The sequence below is a fragment of the Narcine bancroftii genome, chromosome 1, assembly GCF_036971445.1.
Source record: "Narcine bancroftii isolate sNarBan1 chromosome 1, sNarBan1.hap1, whole genome shotgun sequence".
Lineage (NCBI taxonomy): Eukaryota > Metazoa > Chordata > Chondrichthyes > Torpediniformes > Narcinidae > Narcine > Narcine bancroftii.
Window position 1 is genome coordinate 272453021 of NC_091469.1, and position 21878 is coordinate 272474898.

A 21878-nucleotide genomic window follows, 5' to 3' on the forward strand; every position below is an offset into this window, starting at 1 on the left:
TCTCATTGACTGAGACAGAATGTAATTTACAAAGGAATCTTGAAACTGAAATGCAGTTTTTTTAGAGGGAGGAAAATAACTGGCCCAGAGTTAGCTGTTCCAATCAGACTGCCCACATTCACCCCTGTTAGGTAACAGTTGCAAGATATTGCTTGAGTGGTGTCTGGATCTAGGCTGCTTCTCTTACTCCACATTGGAACTGTTTGTGTTCCAGGGAAACCCTCCACCACTGGGCTGTGTGTTCCAGTGAACTGCTCTACAACTGGGCTGTGTTCCAGTGAACACCTCCACTGGGCTGTGTGTTGCAGTGAACACCACCATGACTGGACTGTGAACCCCTCCACCACTAGGCTGTGTGTTCCAGTGAACCCCTCCACCACTGGGCTGTGTGTTCCAGTGAACCCCTCCACCACTGGGCTGTGTGTTCCAGTGAACATCTCCACCACTGGACTATGTGTTCCAGTGAACATCTCCACCACTGGGCTGTGTGTTTCAGTGAACACCACCATGACTGGACTGTGAACCCCTTCACTACTGGGCTGTGTGTTCCAGTGAACACCTCCACTGGGCTGTGTGTTGCAGTGAACACCACCATGACTGGACTGCGAACCCCTCCGCCACTGGGCTGTGTGTTCCAGTGAACCCCTCCACCACTGGGCTGTATGTTCCAGTGAACCCCTCCACCACTGGGCTATGTGTTCCAGTGAACCCCTCACCACTGAGGTGTGTGTTCCAGTCAACACCTCTACCACTGGGCTGTGTGTTGCAGTTAACACCACCACGACTGGGCTGTGAACCCCTTCACTACTGGGCTGTGTGTTCCAGTGAACCCCTCCACCACTGAGGTGTGTGTTCCAGTGAACCCCTCCACCACCAGGGTGTGTTCCAGAGAACAGCTCCACCACTGGGCAGTGTGTTCCAGTGAACTGCTCCACCGCTGGGCAGTGTGTTCCAGTGAACTGCTCTGCCACTGGGCAGTGTGTTTCAGTGAACCCATCCACCACTGGGCAGTGTGTTCCAGTGAACCCCTCCACCACTGGGCTGTGTGTTCCAGTGAACTCCTCCACCACTGGGCTATGTGTTCCAGTGAACCCCTCCACCACTGAGTTGTGTGTTCCAGTTAACAGCTCCGCCACTGGGCTGTGTTCCAGTGAACCCCTCCACTGGGCTGTGTGTTGCAGTGAACACCACCACGACTGGGCTGTGAACCCCTTCACCACTGGGCTGTGTGTTCCAGTGAACCCTTCCACCACTGGGCTATGTGTTCCAGCGAACCCCTCCAACACTGGGGTGTGTGTTCCAGTGAACCCCGCCACCACTTGGCTGTGTGTTCCAGTGAACCGCTCTACCACTGGGCTGTGTTCCAGTGAACCCCTCCACCACCGGGGTGTGTGTTCCAGTGAACAGCTCTGCCACTGTGCAGTGTGTTCCAGTGAACCCCTCCACCACTGGGTAGTGTGTTCCAGTGAGCTGCTCTACCACTGGGCTGTGTTCAAGTGAACCCCTCCACCACTGGGCTGTGTGTTCTAGTGAATTCCTCCACCACTGGGCTTCGTTTTCCATTCTGCTTCATCGGGAGTTTGTGGAGGTTTGGAGTGAACACCACCACCACTGGGCTTTTAATCCCTCCACCGCTGGTGGTGTGTTCCAGTGAGCACTGCCACCGCTGGGGTGTGTCTTCCAGTGAACCCTTCTATTGATGGACTGTTTATTTTCCAGTGAATTCCACAGCTGGACTGCCAGTGGCCATCCCCTCCACGGGGGCTGCCAGTGGCCATCCCCTCCACGGGGGCTGCCAGTGGCCATCCCCTCCACGGGGGCTGCCAGTGGCCATCCCCTCCACGGGGGCTGCCAGTGGCCATCCCCTCCACGGGGGCTGCCAGTGGCCATCCCCTCCACGGGGGCTGCCAGTGGCCATCCCCTCCACGGGGGCTGCCAGTGGCCATCCCCTCCACGGGGGCTGCCAGTGGCCATCCCCTCCACGGGGGCTGCCAGTGGCCATCCCCTCCACGGGGTTGCCAGTGGCCATCCCCTCCACGGGGGCTGCCAGTGGCCATCCCCTCCACGGGGGGTGCCAGTGGCCATCCCCTCCACGGGGGCTGCCAGTGGCCATCCCCTCCACGGGGGGTGCAAGTGGCCATCCCCTCCACGGGGGGTGCCAGTGGCCATCCCCTCCACGGGGGGTGCCAGTGGCCATCCCCTCCACGGGGGGTGCCAGTGGCCATCCCCTCCACGGGGGGTGCCAGTGGCCATCCCCTCCACGGGGGGTGCCAGTGGCCATCCCCTCCACGGGGGGTGCCAGTGGCCATCCCCTCCACGGGGGGTGCCAGTGGCCATCCCCTCCACGGGGGGTGCCAGTGGCCATCCCCTCCACGGGGGGTGCCAGTGGCCATCCCCTCCACGGGGGGTGCCAGTGGCCATCCCCTCCACGGGGGGTGCCAGTGGCCATCCCCTCCACGGGGGGTGCCAGTGGCCATCCCCTCCACGGGGGGTGCCAGTGGCCATCCCCTCCACGGGGGCTGCCAGTGGCCATCCCCTCCACGGGGGCTGCCAGTGACCATCCCCGCCACGGGGGCTGCCAGTGGATATCCCCTCCACGGGGGCTGCCAGTGGCCATCCCCTCCACGGGGGCTGCCAGTGGCCATCCGGACATCCCCTCCACATGGGGCTGCCGGTGACCATCGCCTGCCACGGGGGCTGCCGGTGACCACCCCCTGCCTCGGGGGCTGCCGGTGACCACCGCCTGCCACGGGGGCTGCCGGTGACCACCCCCTGCCACGGGGGCTGCCGGTGACCACCCCCTGCCACGGGGGCTGCCGGTGACCACCCCCTGCCACGGGGGCTGCCGGTGACCACCCCCTGCCACGGGGGCTGCCGGTGACCACCCCCTGCCACGGGGGCTGCCGGTGACCACCCCCTGCCACGGGGGCTGCCGGTGACCACCCCCTGCCACGGGGGCTGCCGGTGACCACCCCCTGCCACGGGGGCTGCCGGTGACCACCCCCTGCCACGGGGGCTGCCGGTGACCACCCCCTGCCACGGGGGCTGCCGGTGACCACCCCCTGCCACGGGGGCTGCCGGTGACCACCCCCTGCCACGGGGGCTGCCGGTGACCACCCCCTGCCACGGGGGCTGCCGGTGACCACCCCCTGCCACGGGGGCTGCCGGTGACCACCCCCTGCCACGGGGGCTGCCGGTGACCACCCCCTGCCATGGGGGCTGCCGGTGACCACCCCCTGCCACGGGGGCTGCCGGTGACCACCCCCTGCCACGGGGGCTGCCGGTGACCACCCCCTGCCACGGGGGCTGCCGGTGACCACCCCCTGCCACGGGGGCTGCCGGTGACCACCCCCTGCCACGGGGGCTGCCGGTGACCACCCCCTGCCACGGGGGCTGCCGGTGACCACCCCCTGCCACGGGGGCTGCCGGTGACCACCCCCTGCCACGGGGGCTGCCGGTGACCACCCCCTGCCACGGGGGCTGCCGGTGACCACCCCCTGCCACGGGGGCTGCCGGTGACCACCCCCTGCCACGGGGGCTGCCGGTGACCACCCCCTGCCACGGGGGCTGCCGGTGACCACCCCCTGCCACGGGGGCTGCCGGTGACCACCCCCTGCCACGGGGGCTGCCGGTGACCAGCCCCTGCCACGGGGGCTGCCGGTGACCAGCCCCTGCCACGGGGGCTGCCGGTGACCAGCCCCTGCCACGGGGGCTGCCGGTGACCAGCCCCTGCCACGGGGGCTGCCGGTGACCAGCCCCTGCCACGGGGGCTGCCGGTGACCAGCCCCTGCCACGGGGGCTGCCGGTGACCAGCCCCTGCCACGGGGGCTGCCGGTGACCAGCCCCTGCCACGGGGGCTGCCGGTGACCAGCCCCTGCCACGGGGGCTGCCGGTGACCAGCCCCTGCCACGGGGGCTGCCGGTGACCAGCCCCTGCCACGGGGGCTGCCGGTGACCAGCCCCTGCCACGGGGGCTGCCGGTGACCAGCCCCTGCCACGGGGGCTGCCGGTGACCAGCCCCTGCCACGGGGGCTGCCGGTGACCAGCCCCTGCCACGGGGGCTGCCGGTGACCAGCCCCTGCCACGGGGGCTGCCGGTGACCAGCCCCTGCCACGGGGGCTGCCGGTGACCAGCCCCTGCCACGGGGGCTGCCGGTGACCAGCCCCTGCCACGGGGGCTGCCGGTGACCAGCCCCTGCCACGGGGGCTGCCGGTGACCAGCCCCTGCCACGGGGGCTGCCGGTGACCAGCCCCTGCCACGGGGGCTGCCGGTGACCAGCCCCTGCCACGGGGGCTGCCGGTGACCAGCCCCTGCCACGGGGGCTGCCGGTGACCAGCCCCTGCCACGGGGGCTGCCGGTGACCAGCCCCTGCCACGGGGGCTGCCGGTGACCAGCCCCTGCCACGGGGGCTGCCGGTGACCAGCCCCTGCCACGGGGGCTGCCGGTGACCAGCCCCTGCCACGGGGGCTGCCGGTGACCAGCCCCTGCCACGGGGGCTGCCGGTGACCACCCCCTGCCACGGGGGCTGCCGGTGACCACCCCCTGCCACGGGGGCTGCCGGTGACCAGCCCCCTGCCACGGGGGCTGCCGGTGACCAGCCCCCTGCCACGGGGGCTGCCGGTGACCAGCCCCCTTCCACGGGGGCTGCCGGTGACCAGCCCCCGCCACGGGGGCTGCCGGTGACCACCCCCTCCATGGGGTCTGCCTGGTGAATTTCTACAGTTGTTTGTTAGAATGTGTGCTGCCCGGCTCCATCACCGTCTGGTATGGGGACACCAATACACCTGAGCATAAAACCCTGCAAAAGGTAGTGGACACAGCTCAGAATATTACAGGTAAAACCCTCTCCACCATTGAAAGCATCTATAGGGAATGCTGCCGTCGGACAGCAGCAGTAATCATCAAGGATCTATACCTCCCACCACATGCTCTGATCTTGCTGCTACATCAGTAAAGAGCTATAGTTGCCACAGGGCTCGAACTATCAGGTTCAGGAGGCACAGGCGTGCTTTCGTCATGATACCATTAGTATGTTGGGTTCATGAAAGATCCTTCAAGATAGAGACTCTCAAGAACTTAAATTTGGTCACCCTCTCCAACTCTGATTCCCCCAATGATCACTGGATTGTATACCTCTGGTTTCCACTTCCTGAAGTCAACAATCAGCTCCTCGGTTTTGGTGACATTGAGTGTAAGGTTATTATTAATGCACCATGCAGCCAAGTTTTCAGTTTCCTAACTCCTCACCTTTTTTATACAACCTATTATCGTGATATCCATTGGCAAATTTGTAGATGGTGTTATTGTCCTACTGAGCTACTCAGTCGTAGGTGTAAAATGAGTAAAGCAGGAAGGTTAGAACACAATCCTGGAGTGCACCGGTACTGATGGAGATTGTGGAGATGTTCTTACCAATCTGCACTGGTGGAGGTGGCTTCTTGACAACAAATCTATCAGAGACTCATTTATGGACTTTTGCACGTTAATGATTTCTCTCTCTCTCTCACTCACTCACGAGTTTTTTTTTGCAAGAAAAATAATTTTAGGCTTGTATGTGATGTCATGTAGGTACTCTGGTAATGAATCTTAAATGAGTTTATGGATCCTGCAATCATTCAACTCTGAAATATTGATCTGAGACATTCCCTCTACTTTCCCCTCCACATGATCTGTTCAGTATTTCCAGCATTTTGTTTTTATTAAGCTTGCCAACTTCCCAAATATAGGTATGTGACCAATGTGTTCACTCAGTCATACACCCTGATCTAGGGTCATGTTTAAAATGTCATAGTGCTCTGGGCATACAGAGGAGCCACTTGGCATTTCAGGCTCAGGGCATTGTTCTAAATATAAAATCCACTATAATTGAATATGTGAAAATTAAATAACTCACAATTAAATCTCACCTATCTAATCCCATTTTAATTCTGTCCAATTCATACTGGTCAGTTCTATAGTCATAGAGTGGTGCAAAGACAGAAAAAGACCCATGACCATCAATTGCCTCCATGAACTTGTCCCAATTGCCTGCATATATTTCAAAACTATATTATTTTCTGGGTTGAAGACCCTGGAGTTCCCATGAGTAACCATGCAACCCTTGCCTGTAAAATGGATTTAAATACATTTCTCTAATCGGTGTCTTTTAAATTGTTACCATGCAATTAATTCAGGTTGACATTATTTTCTAATCCTAGTGTTACAAAAAATATTACCTGGAAAATCACGATGTTCTTCTTGTTTTGAAATTTGGCACTAGAGTAATATCAAAAATTATGAAAGAGGGTGTTATCAGGAAAAGGAGAAAGTGTTATCTGGTCCATTTGAAAATGCAAGGATGTGTGAACAGTGAGATTAAAGGAGAGATCAAGTATTAATGATCTGAGTGTGGATAGAATGCGGTCAGGCTAACTGAGGTACAGTGGGGTCAGGCACTATGGAATATGGTGAAGTCATGGGTGGGAATTGTGGGTCATGAGGGATTGTGGGGTCGGGGTGAAGTGAGGGGTTGTAGGGTCAGGGGTTGGAGTGAGAGATTGGGGGGTTAGGGTTGGGGAGCGAGGAATATTGGGGTCAGGAGTGGGAGTGGGGAATGGTGGGGTCAGGGATGGGAGTGAATGATAGTAGGGTCAGAGGTGGAAGTGAGGGATATTTGGATTGGGATTGGGAGTTGAAAATGGTAAGGTGGGAGTGGGGAATGGTGGGATCACACGGTGGGAGTGGGGAATGGTGGGGCCACAAGGTGGGAGTGGGGAATGGTGGGGTCACAGGGTGGGAGTGGGGAATGGTGGGGTCACAGGGTGGGAGAGGGAATGGTGGAGTCACAGGGTGGAAGTGGTAAATGGTTGGGTCATAGGGTGGGAGTGGGAATGGTAGGGTCACAGGATGGGTGGGGAATGTTGAGGTCAGGAGTGGGTGATTGTGGGGTTAGGTGTGAGATAGGGAATGGTGGGGTTGGGAATAGGGAATGGGGAGGGTGGGAGTGGAGAATGGTGGGGGTGGGAGTGGGGAATGGTGGGGGTGGGAGTGGGGAATGGTGGGGGTGGGAGTGGGGAATGGTGGGGGTGGGAGTGGGGAATGGTGGGGGTGGGAGTGGGGAATGGTGGGGGTGGGAGTGGGGAATGGTGGGGGTGGGAGTGGGAGTGGGGAATGGTGGGAGTGGGAGTGGGGAATGGTGGGAGTGGAGAATGGTGGGGGTGGGAGTGGGGAATGGTGGGAGTGGAGAATGGTGGGGGTGAGAGTGGGGAATGGTGGAGGAGGGAGTGCAGAATGATATGGTTGGGAGTGGGGAATGGTGGTGGGAGTGGGGTATAGTAGTGTCAGGGTTGGAGTGGGGAATGATGAGGGTGGGAGAAAGGAATGGTGGAGGTGGGAGTGGGGAATGTTGGGGGTGGGAGTGAGGAATAGTGGGGTGAGTGGGGAAAAGTAGGGGTGAAAGGGGGAATAGTGGTGTTAGGGTTGGAGTGGGAAATGATGGGGGTGGGAGTGGGGAATAGTGGGGGTGGGAGTGGGGAATTGTGGGGAATGATGAGGGTGGGAGAGGGGAATGGTGAGGGTGGGAGTGGGGAATGGTGAGTTTGGGGATGAGTGGAGAAGAGTGGAGGCCAGAAGTAGTAGTTACACAAGTTTTTCATTAATGTTTTTGAGTGTTGTTCTCACTCAAATGATACCATAAAAGCTTTGTGACCTTGTCCAACAGCAGGAAAGAGTTAATTGTTTAAAATCAAAGTATTTTCTGGTGTTAATGCATGATAAAAGTTAAAGTGTATCTTATCTAGTGATAAAAGGTTCAGTTTCACCTTAATGATAGAAAAATTCTCCAAGTTTTTTACAGGAAAGTAGTGGGATACATTTTGTCATGGAGCTAGAACCTCAGAGATAACTGCAAAATTTGATTAAAAGCTTAGTCACAATAGAATTGAAGGAATTGTATCAAGGAATAGAAATAGGGAAAACAAAGAAGTTTTGAGAAGGAATTGCAAATATCCAGGCATTGACCACTGAAGGTACAGTTTCAATTTCAGGCTGACCAGAGTGAAGAATGTGAGAGGGGGCAAAGTTGTCAAAACAAGAGTTAAAATGGAATCTATTTTGCAATATGGCCCAAAGTCTGTTCCATTTTTAGGATATAAGGGTTCTATTGTGGTGCTGCCTGGAACCTGTTACTTTGAGAAGCTACATTATGACTTGTTTGGAAATTGGGGAAAATTCATATTGCCGAAGAGCTGGAATAATTATCTGGTTAGTAGGATTCAATGTGGAAATTAAGAATGCAGAATGATTGTGGGAGATGCTCAAGGTTAAGAAGAGAGATGATGTTCGATTTTATCATGTTGAAAGTTACTCTTGTCTTGAACAGAATAGATGATTCATCTAACTACTTGGGAATTTCTGCAGATCCTTTCATTTGAAGGATCAGATAGGAGGGAAAGATTCATTTGAAAGGTTGTGCTTGGATCTATGGAAAAAGTGATTTTTTTTTTTGTTTTTGTGTTTCCTTTTATTTTGGAATATATGGGCTTTAATGTCTTTCAGTGTCACTTTCTCATTGCTTTTTCTTTGTTCTAGTGGGTGGCATTTACACTGTCATCCAAACCAAAACAAAGTTGACAGTGGATCAACATGGAGAGAATTATATTTTGATTGGACCATATGTTGAGAACAGTGTTAAGACGCAAGTTGAGCTGATCGAATCACCAAACCCAGCCATTAAACGCACTATCGATTTGATGAACTCCAGGGGTTGTAAGGTATTGTAAACTTTTTCATTCTGTCAAGTTTGAAGTAACTTGATGTGTGAATAGTTAAAATATAAAGCATGATAAGCAGTTAAATAGTTTAATGGAGGAAAGTAAAACACGAAAGTGAGAAGACACGTGTTTAAAGTAAAGACACAATGCTGGAGAAACTCAGGAAGTCAAACAGTGTTCTTTATGGAGAAAAGATAAAGATACATAACTAAAGTTTTGGGCTTGAGCCCTTCATCAAGGTATGGACCTATGGTAAGCAGTGAGAGTGAATCCCACAGAACCCCCTTCAAACTCAAAAGTCTGCAGACACTGTAGTTGAAGTAAAAACACAATGGTGGAGAAGCTCAGTAGTGTACTTTATATAGCAAACATAACCAATATTTTGGGCGAGCCCTTCATTGCATGGGGAGGATCTCTGTGGTAGAGGAATCCACATTAAAGAACAATGTAATAAAGAGTTTTGAATAGCTAAATAAAACATTCCAATGAAATGTTTTAATTTTTTTTGAATTCTGAGAGTTGCCACAAGCTTTTATTGGTACAATGCTAAATATGTTTGAATGTAAAAGTGTTTAATGCTGATTATGATCATGTTTATTGGCTCTGAAACTTTGCTGTTTGTCTTACAAAGTATGAGATAGCTGCCAGTTCCAGGAAGTGAATGAAGTCATTCAGACGAAGTGTGTTAAGATGATCTTGCAGGAACCTGTCTTTAAATAGAGGGTCATTCCAGGAGACAAAATTCTAGGGAATTGCAGAGACTTAATAACTGAATCAACATCAAAGAATAACAGGTGAAAAAAAATCTCATTAAAGGAATAGAGATATAGAATGGGAAAACATAGGTAGGAACAGTTAGCCAGCAATGCCTAACTCTGGATGGTTGCATTTGCCCTATTGTTATCAGCTCTTTCTGGACATTCCTTCTTTGTTAAGTTGCAATACTTCCTCATAGCTGGAACAGCATTGCTTGAAAAAGGAATCTCAGGGTTGTATGTGATGTCATGTATGTACCCTGACCATAAATCTGAAATATGAATTTGTACTGTGATACCTCTCTAATAGTTGGCTGCAGAGCTAGCACCTGTGAGACAGTGCTGGTACCTGTAAGAATGTGCAGTACATCATAGAACAATACAGCGAAATACAGGCCCTTTGTCCCTTGATGTTGTGGAGACCCACATATTCCTTCCTTTAAAAAAAAGTACTAAACCCTTCGTACCCCATAACCCTCTATTTTTCTTTCATCCATGTGTCAGTCTAAGAGTCTCTTAAATGCCCCCAATGTTTCACCCTCAACCACCATCCCTGGCAAGGCATTCCAAGCACCCACTTACTCTTGATGTCTGCCTTAAATTTCCCTCCCTTAACTTTGAAAATATGTCCTCTGGTGTTTGCTGATCCTTTACTGAGAAACAAGAGCTGGTTGTCCATCCTATCTATGCCTCATAATCTTGTAGACCGCTATTAAGTCTCTTCTCATCCTTCTACACTCCAAAGAGAAAAGTCCCACCTCTGCTAACCCTGCCTAAAAGACATGTTTCTCAATCCAGGCAACATCATGGTAAATCTCCTCTGAACTCTCTCCATAGCTTCCACATCCTTCATATAATGAGGGCAATATGAATGCCATTTTCTCTCAGCGGTGACAGGCTCAGTGTGGCATTATTCTAATAAAGGTATTCTGTAAACGTCACATCTTAATCCCTTGTAGCTTTATAGATCTGTGATGTTGTTCGTGCCTCCAAAATTTGCGATGCAGCTACTAGCCAAAAATGCTTGATTATATTAAATACCAGTCAGATGATCAGAAAGGACTGGAATACATTTCAAATGGAGCAATCTTGCGAGCCAGTCAGAATTAAAATGCATATTTTATCTTCAACCTGAACCATTTGCTTTCCAGAAGTGTTGCCAGACCTGCTGAGTATATCTAACATCCTCTATTTTTATTTCAGTGGTTGATTTGAAGGAGAAATTTTTAAAATGTGGTGCTGGAGAGATAGAGGATTAGAGAATAATTAATAGTGGGGGGGGCAACAAGGCTGAACTTGTGGCCATCCTTGTCTGGAATATGAGGAGTGGGATGTTAGAGAGTAGAAATTTAAATTATGAAGTTAGAGCAACCTACAGAGGAAAATGAGAACAAAGGGAATATGTATAATGGTAGTGCACTACTGGACAAAGCAGTATGGAACACAACAAAGTTTAGTGGCACTACTGATACTAAGGTCATGTCCAGGCCACAAGCAATGGCTTTGCTCTTCACAACTGCCTCATTTTTTTTTATTATTTATTTTTCACACTATGAACCATACTAACCAAAATACTCACAAACATTTCCCTCTTGAATATACACAGTGTCATTTTCTCCCCTTTTTCCCCCCTCCCTTCCCTCCCTCCCTTCCCACCCCTCTCCCCACCCACTAAACATTCAACATATATAATACAATAAACCCATTAAACAATGTCATCACACAATGAAAATAAACAAGAACATTGTGTCCTCTACTTTTACACACTGGGTCAGTTCATTTCGTCTTCTTCTCATTCTATCATTTTAGGGGGTGGAGGTCCACGGTAAGCCCTCTCTGTTGTGTTCCATGTGCGGTTCCCAAATTTGTTTGAATGCTGTGACTTTATTTCTTAAATTATACGTTATTTTTTCCAATGGAATACATTTATTCATTTCTATGTACCATTGCTGTACTCTCAAGCTCTCTTCTGATTTCCAAGTTGACATTATACATTTTTTTGCTGCAGCTAAGGCTATCATAATAAATCTTTTTTGCACTTCATCCAGTTTGAGGCCTAATTCTTGGAACACATTTTCTCTTCATCAATGGACTCTGGATAACAGATTGTAATAGTGCAAAGGCAATGGGAGGTCAAGAGCCAGTTGTTTAGTAAAGCAAGGGAAAAGGATGATCTCTGAATATTTTGAAGTCAGAAAAAGTGATAGTGACATAGAAGGGAGATAACTTCTCACTTTGATCTCAGAGTTTTGTAAGTTTATGCTATATTAAATATTTATCATACATAATTTTGTTCAACATGCATTGTCAATGGGTCTTTATTAGTCGCAAAGGATCATGTGTGGGACATGCTGTGATTTATACAACTGCAGATTCCCTTACTTGTCCTTGAGCACAGACAGTAATATCATCATAAACCAGACTGAATGATCCATCAGTGCTTAGCACTTACATTGGTTTCCTGAAATAAAAATGTATCAATTACCAACAGTATCATCCATCAACACAATGTCCACAGAATTCACTGATAAACTTTTCAAAATACTAAATGTAGAATTTACTTTAACATTAAAATCTACCAGGCACCAGATGCACAGCAAGGTCTCAGAATTCAGAATACTCCAGCACTGAGCTGACAAGTACAGTAAAGTGGTTGGTATCTGGAATTCATAAAATAATAGGTAAACGATATGTAAGTTTAAAAGTATATGTTCTCTGAAGTCACACATAAACTTTTGATGAAGATGGGAGCAAATATTCAGCCAGCAGAGTGCCTTGGTCATTCCTTACTCGTAGCAGCTGTTGAATAAAATTCTGTGAAACAGCAATTACGTCACCCAGGTTGAAGAGCTGGATGGTGCTGCTCAGCGTTGGGGTGACTCTCTTAAAGTGTCTCCTTATTCCTGCTTAGTAAGTATAGCCCTGGTTAGAGGCTTTATCTATAAACGAGGGAGGAGGAGTTAATTACCTATCATGTTATTGTTTGTCATTCGGGTGGCTCCGTGGAAGGTGAGGAACCTGCAGATCCAGCGATGGTTAAATGTTTTCAAAGAAAATAAAGTAAAATGCTTTAAGACATATTCATGCAAGTGAAGTTTGTTTGTTCAGTATAGTTCTTTTGTCTTTTAAACTTTTAATGCAAGTGTATTAGTTAGGCATTGTAAACTTATCCAGCGTCTAGGGTTTGATTTTGGTGTTGTTACTAGGACTGTGGATTGATTTTGGTGGTTGGTACCAGGACGACTGAGGAATAAGCCATTCTCCTTTGAGCAAGTTTTACCAGACTACATTATTATTGGATTGACCTGTCAATCACAGGTCAATCCACACTAAACCAAACTGGATGCCTTATTTTAAGTGTCTCATCATGATATTTTAAACAGTTCATATAGAATTAAGTCATTAAAGGAAAATAAAAGTATTAAACTGTAATACCTTTATTTAAAACCTATCAGAAATTAATTAGAAATATGAAGATGAAGAAAAGTAATACTATAAAATTACCTAAATATTTTTTTAACAAAATGACCCCATCCAAGATATGGACCAGCAACGCCTTTGACAAAATTCTTCATGGCAGATTAGTCTGGAACTTCAAATTACATAGGATCCAAGAAGAGCAGGTGAATTGAGTTCAGAACTGCTGTGGTTGGAAGCAGAGAATAATAGTGGAGAGTTGCTGTTTTGATTGGAGGCCTGAGTCCATTTCCTCCAGGAGCCATGCTGGGCCTGCTGTTTTTTTTAAATTGCTCTCAACAACATGGATGGCAGTACAGTTAATACGATTACTAAATCTGCAGATGACACCAAAATTGGTGGTGGTGTGGACAGTGAGGAAGAATATCTAATTTTACAACAGGACCCATAACAGTTGGGTAGGTGGGCCAATGACTGGCAAACAGAATTTTACTCTTGACAAGTGTGTGGTGTTGAAAATTGGTAAATCTAACCAGATAGGACTTGCGCAGTGAATGGTAGAACTTTGAGAAATGTTGTAAAACAGAGAGATCTTGGGGTACACATGCCCAGTTCCATGAAAGTGTCGACTCAGGAGGACAGGATAGTGATGGTGTTTGGCATACTAGCCTTTATTGAGCGGGATATTGAATACAAAGATTGGAACATTATGATATGGCTGTATAAGTTGTTGGTGAGACTATGCTAAGAATATTGTGTGCCGTTCTGGTTGACCAGCTAATAGGAGGATATTAATAAGTTGGAAAGGGATGCAGAAGAGATTCCTCAGAATGTTGCTGGGACTGGCGGGCTTGAGTAATAAAGAGAGGTTGAATTGGTTGGGAGGTTATTCCCTAAAGCATATGAGACTGAAAGGTAACTTTATCGAGTTTTATAGATCATGATGTACATGAATAAAATGCTTACAGTCTATTTCCCAGACAATTCCAGAACTAGGGGGCACAGGTTTAAGGTGAGAGGGAGGAGATTTAAGAGGGATTCACTCAGATAAAAATCCGATTCAGTAATGAGTTGCCAGAGGAAGCTACAATTACAATGAATAGAAATGTGAACATGACGGGTTTATAGGTATGTACCAAATGCAGGCAATTGGGACCAACCCAGAATGCCAACTTGGTCAACATGGAGAAGTTGGGCCAAAGGGCCTGTGTCATCCTGCATGACTCAACATTCCATTGCACCTTCCATTAATTGCTCCACTTGTGTGCTCGCTTTCTATGTTCTAAGCACAGTGACCATCCGATCCCTTTTTGTTGCACCTTATTCCCTATCACCTTCCTTTTTGCTGACTTAAGCTTTCCCTTTATTTTTAATTTAAGTAATCTGTTGTACTTCCTTCCAAAATAAAGATCATTTCCCAATTGTACACAACTTGCCAATATTTTACCTACTCATTGAACCCATCAATATTTCTCTCTAAACATCTTTTAATTTGTCTTCCTACCTCTGTGTTGTCAGCAAATTTGGTGACATGCATTTGCTTAGTTCAAGTAACATCTAGTTGTGAATAATTGCAATCATATAACAGCTAACAGCATCAAGAGCAGTGAGATTATGAAGAGAATAGGATAAAGGGATTAAGATGATAGGTGATTGGAAGCACAGAGTCATGCTTACAAACTGAAAAGGGATCTCCTGCAGAGTGGCCAGCTGACCTGTGTTAAGTATGCAGGAAACTACATTATTTATGGCAAGTCTAATATGCTATATTAGACAAGGTAATACTAAAGCAATATTTAACCTGCAGGGAAAGCTTGAGTCAGCAAAAAGGAAGGTGACAGGGCAGGTTTTGCATCTGCTGCTGTTGGCCAGAAGGTGCAATGGGAAGGGGAGAGAGAGTATGTTGGTGCTGATGTGTGAACTGATGTCTCAGATGAAATGGTCCTTCAGAATGCTGAGGAAATCAGAGGGAAAGATGGAATCAAAGGTTGAAAGGCAAAAGCAATGTTGGAAATAAATGAAGATAATCCTTTGAATGTAGAGGACAGTGGGGTTAAAGGAAGAATAATCAAAATCTCAGTTGAGCTTCAATGCATAGGGTGAAGGTTTTATCAATTGTAGAGGATTAAGTAATTTTTCCTTAACACTCTGTATTGATATGTTGAATTATATGGAGTTATCAACAGTGGTTATGGCATATATTTGGAATCAACCTTGTGTTCATTTTCTTACATGTTGCAACTTGGAGAGTATGCAGAAGTACCATCATGAAAAAGTTGAAACATTTACTATTTTCTTTATTTATTGGTTTTGATGAAAATGCATGTGAAGGCCATTGCTTATGGTTCAATCCCTGAGGTTTCTGATTTGCAACTTGTGTCTTGCAGGTCCATTTTGGCAGGTGGCTGATCGATGGAAGTCCTTATGTTGTGCTCTTAGATATTGCTGCCTCCAGTTGGAGTCTGGATCAGTGGAAGACAGAGCTATGGGATTCTTGCAATATTGGAATTCCCTGGTTTGACAAGGAAGCCAATGATGCTGTACTGTTTGGGTTTATCACCGCGTGGTTCTTGGGTGAAGTAAGTATAAGGTGTCTGCTCAGTTCAACAAGAAACATGGTCTCGAATCACATTGAGACCCGCACCATAATAGATTTGCTAGAATGGTGTCAATTAGACCAGCATGATGTCTGGTCTTCGGGGCAAAAGCTATGAAGATGTTCAAATCACAATGGCTAAATAACAAGCAATTTTCAGTGACAGAAAATCAGTAGCTACATTAAAGATCTCACTGAACAATATAAATGTGTTTTGTTTTAAGTACCATCTTAAAGTCTAAGCTTTTGGACAAAGCATATTTCTGATTTCTAAAAGATCAGATTTCCTGTATGAAAGTTGGAGCTTGCTCGTGGGCAGAACTACGGAATGAATGCGAGAGCTGACTTCTTATTTTATTTCCAATTAAAGTTCCAAGAGGCCAGTATCAGCTCATAAGCTGCTCCAGATGAGTGGCTCATCTCTAGAGAGAAAGAGTCCCAGTTACTTCCTCACAATCAGCCATATGAGTCCCATTCCCATGTCAAGGGCTCAGCCCCCAATTCATAGCCAATTGTTGGTGGTCAGTCATCCCAGCCACTGGACATCACTGCAGGAAATCCTCATGGCATTGTCATGGACCCAGCTATCAATGACTTCCTTTCCCTTGTGAGGTCAGATATGGGAACATTTGCTGATGATTAGATGTTCAATTCCACTTTACACTCCTTAGAAAAGGAAACAGTCTATATCTAAATGCATGACCAGACAAGTAGCAAGTAATTGTTACACCACAAAATGTAAGTCAGTTTTTATCTTCAAAGGGAACAAATCTTCTAACCTTGACCTTCAGTGGTATTACCATCACCAAATCTACTCCACCAATATTCTAGGGAGTCATCCTTGACCAGAAACGTATATGAACCCACCCACCAAATCAATGGATAATATAGTCAATCGTATCTTTAGCGTATGAGGAGTTGGACCCCTTAAGCCTGAATATGAAAATGATCAGAGTGTGGTGTCATCCGTGAAGCTTGTACTATCTTCATATTTTGTGCCACACTCTATTTATTCATATTTCCCATTTTCTCTGCTATTTACTACATCCTCTAGTAATTCTAGTGTCCTCATCAGAGGGTGTGTTGTTGGCTCTGATACTATTTCTGCTATTGGTACAGTTAAAATTTAGGAACTGTTTTGGACTATTATTACTGTTACGCTGGATCTTATATTTATGCTTTTGGGAGATCATCTTCCATAGTTCTAAAATCTCATAATACTATTCTGGTCAGTAAAAACTACATCGGAAGGTTTACTCCTGCTCTGTGAATATGTTAATGTTCTGATCTGTGAATTTGTAAATGTTATGTTTACTTCAATCCTGCCCTTCTCTATTCATGAAAGAAACAAAAAATATGGTAATGGGTGCATTAATACAATTTTTTTGTGGTTGTTAACCATTTAGAAGTTCTGAAATTTGCTGACCAATCCATGGGAGTGGGTTGTGTAAAAAGGGCCATGAGTCAAGAGGGAGATTGAAACCTTGGCTGAATGGTGTGCTAGCAACAACCTCACACTCAGTGTCACCAAATCCAAGGAGCTGTTTGTGGATTTTAGGGATGGAAAACCAGAGGTGTATGATCCAGTGATCATTGTGGGATCAAAGGTGGATGAGCAAGTTTAACCCTTTGGAATCTGTGTCCCATTTTTGGGGGAATACACCACCTATGCTCCACCTCCTGGTTTTCAGGAACTACCAATAAGAGCATATACTCTGTGTCCCAGTTTTTTGGGACTGGTTTTATACCCAACCACCAACTTGTTCATACTGGTGTTCAATCTGTAAAGGTTTACACTTGGACTCAGTCTGGAGTACATATTATGAAAAATTAAAAATGGCTGGAGTCCAAAGGGTTTAGTTTATGGGATTTACTATCTTGGAGAAACTTTTCTGGGCTCAAGATACTCACATCATGAGGAGTCATGTGATGGAGTAGTGGCTGGTAGGGTAAAACCAGCCCTCTCCAGAAAAAAAGAAAAAAAGTCAAGAAAAGACAAAGTTCAATAAATATAAAATCTAAGAAATAAAAGATAAAGTTGCAGAGAAGAGAAAGAAGATGACACCGTTGAAGGAAAAAGTAAAAGCAATGGGGAGAAAAGAAGCAAAGACACCAGAAAAGAAAGGAGAAGGCCATAACTGCACGAAGGAACAGGGAGCCGTGGTGGTAAAGAGCGTCCGATCTCCGAGGTTGGTGCCGACTCTGCGGAGTCACGACCCTCCCCCCCCCGACCGGTGGACTGCAAAAATGGCTCTAAGAGCCAAACAAAAGTGCGTAACTGCGCATGTGCAAGGAGTCGCGCGTGAGCAGTGCACAATCTAAGGTAAAGGAAAACACCGACAGGAGGGGGGCTCAGCCGAGGAGCGGGCAACCATGGCGCGACCAGCTGAGGGGCGCCCGACACCAGGGCTTTCAGCTGGAAGATGAGGAAAGTGGCAGGAGAGGGAGTGAAGTACCAGGTGAGAAAGAAAGTCAGCGGGGTGAACGACAAGAGGCTCGACAGATGAGCAGCTCAGAAGGAGAGGACCAACAACAAGAGGCCAAGCAAGAAGAGACCTGACAAAGTGAGACAAGCAACTTATCAGAAAAACCAGAAGAGACACAGATACAAAGAAGAGAAGAAGTCACAAACACAGGTACAGACACAGAAGAAGAGGCAGAAGAAGACCAAAATCTTCACAGAGAAATAGAATGTAAAACAGATGGACAAAATATAGATAAAGCTTATTTTGAAGAACAAATGAGAGCATTAAAAGAATGGTTGTCATTAGAATTTAGTGCAATTAAAAGAAAAATGAAAAGAACAGAAGATAAAATGCAAAGATTAGAACTAGTCATGACAGAAATAGGGAAAAGAGTAGAAAATGTGGAAGAACGAGAAACGGCTGTAAAAATGGAAGTAAACGACTTAAGAGGAAAATTGGAAGAAAGTGATTTAAAAAATTAGAGACACAAGAGTTGTTAGCTCAGAAAATTGACATGTTGGAAAATTATAGTAGACGAATCAACATAAAAATAGTGGACCGAAAAGAAGTTGAAGAAGGCACAGAAATGAAGAAATTTATAAAAGAATGGATCCCAAAGGTCCTGCGAACGACAGAAATGGAAATAGAAAGGGCACACAGAACACTAGCTCCGAAACCGCAAATACATCAAAAACCAAGATCCATTTTAGTAAAATTTTAGAGATATACAACAAGAGAAAATATACTAGAGCGGACAAGGAATAAAATTAGAGAAGACAATAAACCATTGGAATACGAGGGTCAAAAAATATTTTTTTACCCAGACATAAGTTTTGAACTCTTAAAGAAGAAGAAGGAGTTTTATACAGCAAAATCGATCCTATGGAAAAATGGTTATAAATTCAAGTTAAGACATCCAGCTGTGCTTAAAATATTTATCCTCGGGGAGCAAAACAGACTGTTCTCAGATCTGGAGGAAGCACAAGAATTTGCAGAATGCTTGCAGGACAGAAGAAGAGATGAAGAGATGTAATAAGAATGAAGAACAGCGATGAAGTATATATAAAGATGTAAAACAATGTATATGTCAAGAGCTAAAGAAGGGAAAGAAGTAAGGGAAAAAAAAGGGAGAACTTTGTTATGTGTAAAAAAAAAAAAAAAAAGTGTTTTCTGGGGGGTGTTGTGGGGGGGGAGAGAATAACTGTCACTGCGAAATCAGTTGACGCTTGCGAGCAGGATCGCAATCCAAATGGAAAGGGGAATTGTGGTTGCTTGGCAAGGGATAAGGGGCAACTCAAAGGGGGGGGGGTATTTGGGGTTAAGGTAATATTGGATGTGGGAGTTGTTGGAGTATTTTAAGTTTTAAATGTGTTGTCATACATTGAGTTTAAAAGGGGAAAACTGAGAGATGAAAATGAGGAAAAGGGGGATGGTGGTGGTGAGGAAGCGGAAATTAGGTGTAAACAGGATATGAGATGGCCACGTTGAACTATATGACTTTTAACATTAATGGAATACATAACCAAATTAAAAGGAAGAGGCTATTAAATTTACTGAAAAAAGAAAAAATAGATAAAGCATTTGTGCAGGAAACGCATCTAACTGACGTGGAACATAACAAATTAAAGAGAGACTGGGTAGGACACGTAGCGGCAGCATCATATAATTCAAAAGCTAGAGGTGTAGCTATATTAATTAATTTTAAAAGTACCAATCAAAATAGAGGAGGAAATAATAGATCCAGCAGGGAGGTATGTAATGATAAAGTGTCAGATATATTCAGAATCTTGGAATTTGCTCAATATATATGCACCCAATGAGGAGGATCAAAAGTTTATATAGGATATTCTTTTGAAGATTGTAAGGAAATATATTCATAGGAGGGAATTTTAACCTTACTTTGGATCCAATGTTGGATAAAATTGGACAAAAGACTAGCAAAAAGAATAAAGTGGCCAAATTTATGGTTAAATCAATACAGGAAATGAAACTTATGGATATATGGAGGAGGCAGCACCCAAGAGAGAAGGAATACTCATATTATTCGAGTAGGCATAAAACATACTCAAGGATTGTTATGTTTTTTGTTGTCGGCCCATATTCAAGGGAGAGTTAGGAAAACTGAATATAAAGCTAGACTACTATCTGATCATTCACCCCTCTTATTAGAAATAGAACTGGAGGACATCCCACCAAGAACATATAGATGGAGGTTAAACTCCATGCTACTTAAAAGGCAGGAATTTAGAGAGTTTATTGAGTGACAAATTAAAACATATTTTGAAATAAATATGGAATCAGTGAAAGACAATTTTATATTATGGGACGCAATGAAAGTCTTAATTAGAAGGCAGATAATAAGTTACGTAACTAAGTTGAAAAAGGACTACAATCGGGAAATAGAGCAGTTGGAAAGGAAGATAGTAAATAGAGAAAAGGAACTTGTAAAAAGGGATGATATAACGAAAAGGAGAGAATTGGCAGGCAAAAAAATAAAATACGAAACATTACAAACGTACAAGGTGGAGAAGAACATAATGAAAATAAAGCAAAAGTATTACAAACTGGGAGAAAAAACACATAAAATATTAGCCTGGCAACTTAAAACAGAACAAGCTAAAAGAACTGTATTGGCATCAAGGAAACAGGACAAACAAATTACATATAATCCATAGAGATTAATGAGAACTTTAAGGAATTTTATGAACAATTATACCAAACCAAGAATGAGGAGAAAGATGATAAAAGAGTTTTTAGCTAAAATTGAATTGCCGAAATTCCAAGAAAAGGAACAAAACAAACTGATAAAACCATTTGAAAAAGAGGAAGTACAGGATATATTAAAAAAGCTGCTGAACAATAAAACACCTGGAGAGGGTGGATTCCCAATAGAATTCTATAAAACATTTTAAGAGTTATTAATTCCTCCTCTCCTGGAAGTAATGAACCAGATAGAAGAAACACAAAACTTTCTAGATTCATGAAAGACAGCAATAATTACAGTAATACCAAAGATGGGGAAGGATCCATTAACACCAGCATCGTATAGACAAATATCTCTCCTTAATTCAGATTATAAGATAATAGTGAAATTATTATCTTACAGATTGGCCGATTGTGTACCAAAAACAGTAAAACAAGATCAAACTGGATTTATTAAGAAAAGACGAACAGCAGATAATGTCTGTAAACTTATTAATCTAATTCATGTAGTTCAAGGAAATAAGAAGCCAACAGTGGCTGTTGCTTTAGATGCAGAAAAAGCCTTTGACAGAGTAGAATGGAATTATTTATTTAAAGTATTACAGAGGTTCATTCTACCAGAAAAATATATTAATTGGATTAAAGCATTATATAATGGACCATTGGCGAAGGTAACAGTAAATGGATATGTATTGAACCAATTTAAATTAAGTAGGTCAACTAGACAGGGATGTCAATTATCCCCCTCATTTTTCACTTTAGCAATAGAACCATTGGCAGAACTGATAAGAACAGAAAATAAAATAAAAGGGATAAAAATAAAGGAGAAGGAGCATAAAATTTGCAGATGACAACATAGTATACTTAACAGAACCAGAAATATCAATAAAAGAATTACATAAGAAATTGAAGGAGTATGGAGAAATATCGGGGTACAAGATCAACGCAAATAAAAGTAAAGTGATGCCAATGAGTATTGCGGATTATTCCCTTAACAGAGAAATTCTTTCATGAACTAAACAGAATAATAAGGAAATTCTTGTGGAAAGGGGGGAAACCGAGGATAGCATTAGATAAACTAACAGAGAGGTACAACCAAGATGGTTTGCAGTTACCAAACTTGAAAAATTATTATAGAGCAGCACAATTAAAGCATTTAACAGATTTTTACTAGACAAGGGAAAAACCAGACT

The 21878-nt window shown here is 45.6% G+C and overlaps 1 protein-coding gene across 1 annotated transcript in view; it reads left to right on the forward strand.

Annotated features, from left to right (window-relative positions):
• Positions 1-21878, forward strand: part of LOC138743583 (glycogen [starch] synthase, muscle-like) — an 86201-nt gene that overhangs the window by 9769 nt on the left and 54554 nt on the right. The window contains exons 2-3 of the mRNA XM_069899103.1: positions 8568-8749; positions 15309-15500. Coding sequence (XP_069755204.1) covers positions 8568-8749; positions 15309-15500 — 374 coding nt within the window. The remainder of the gene's footprint in view (positions 1-8567; positions 8750-15308; positions 15501-21878) is intronic.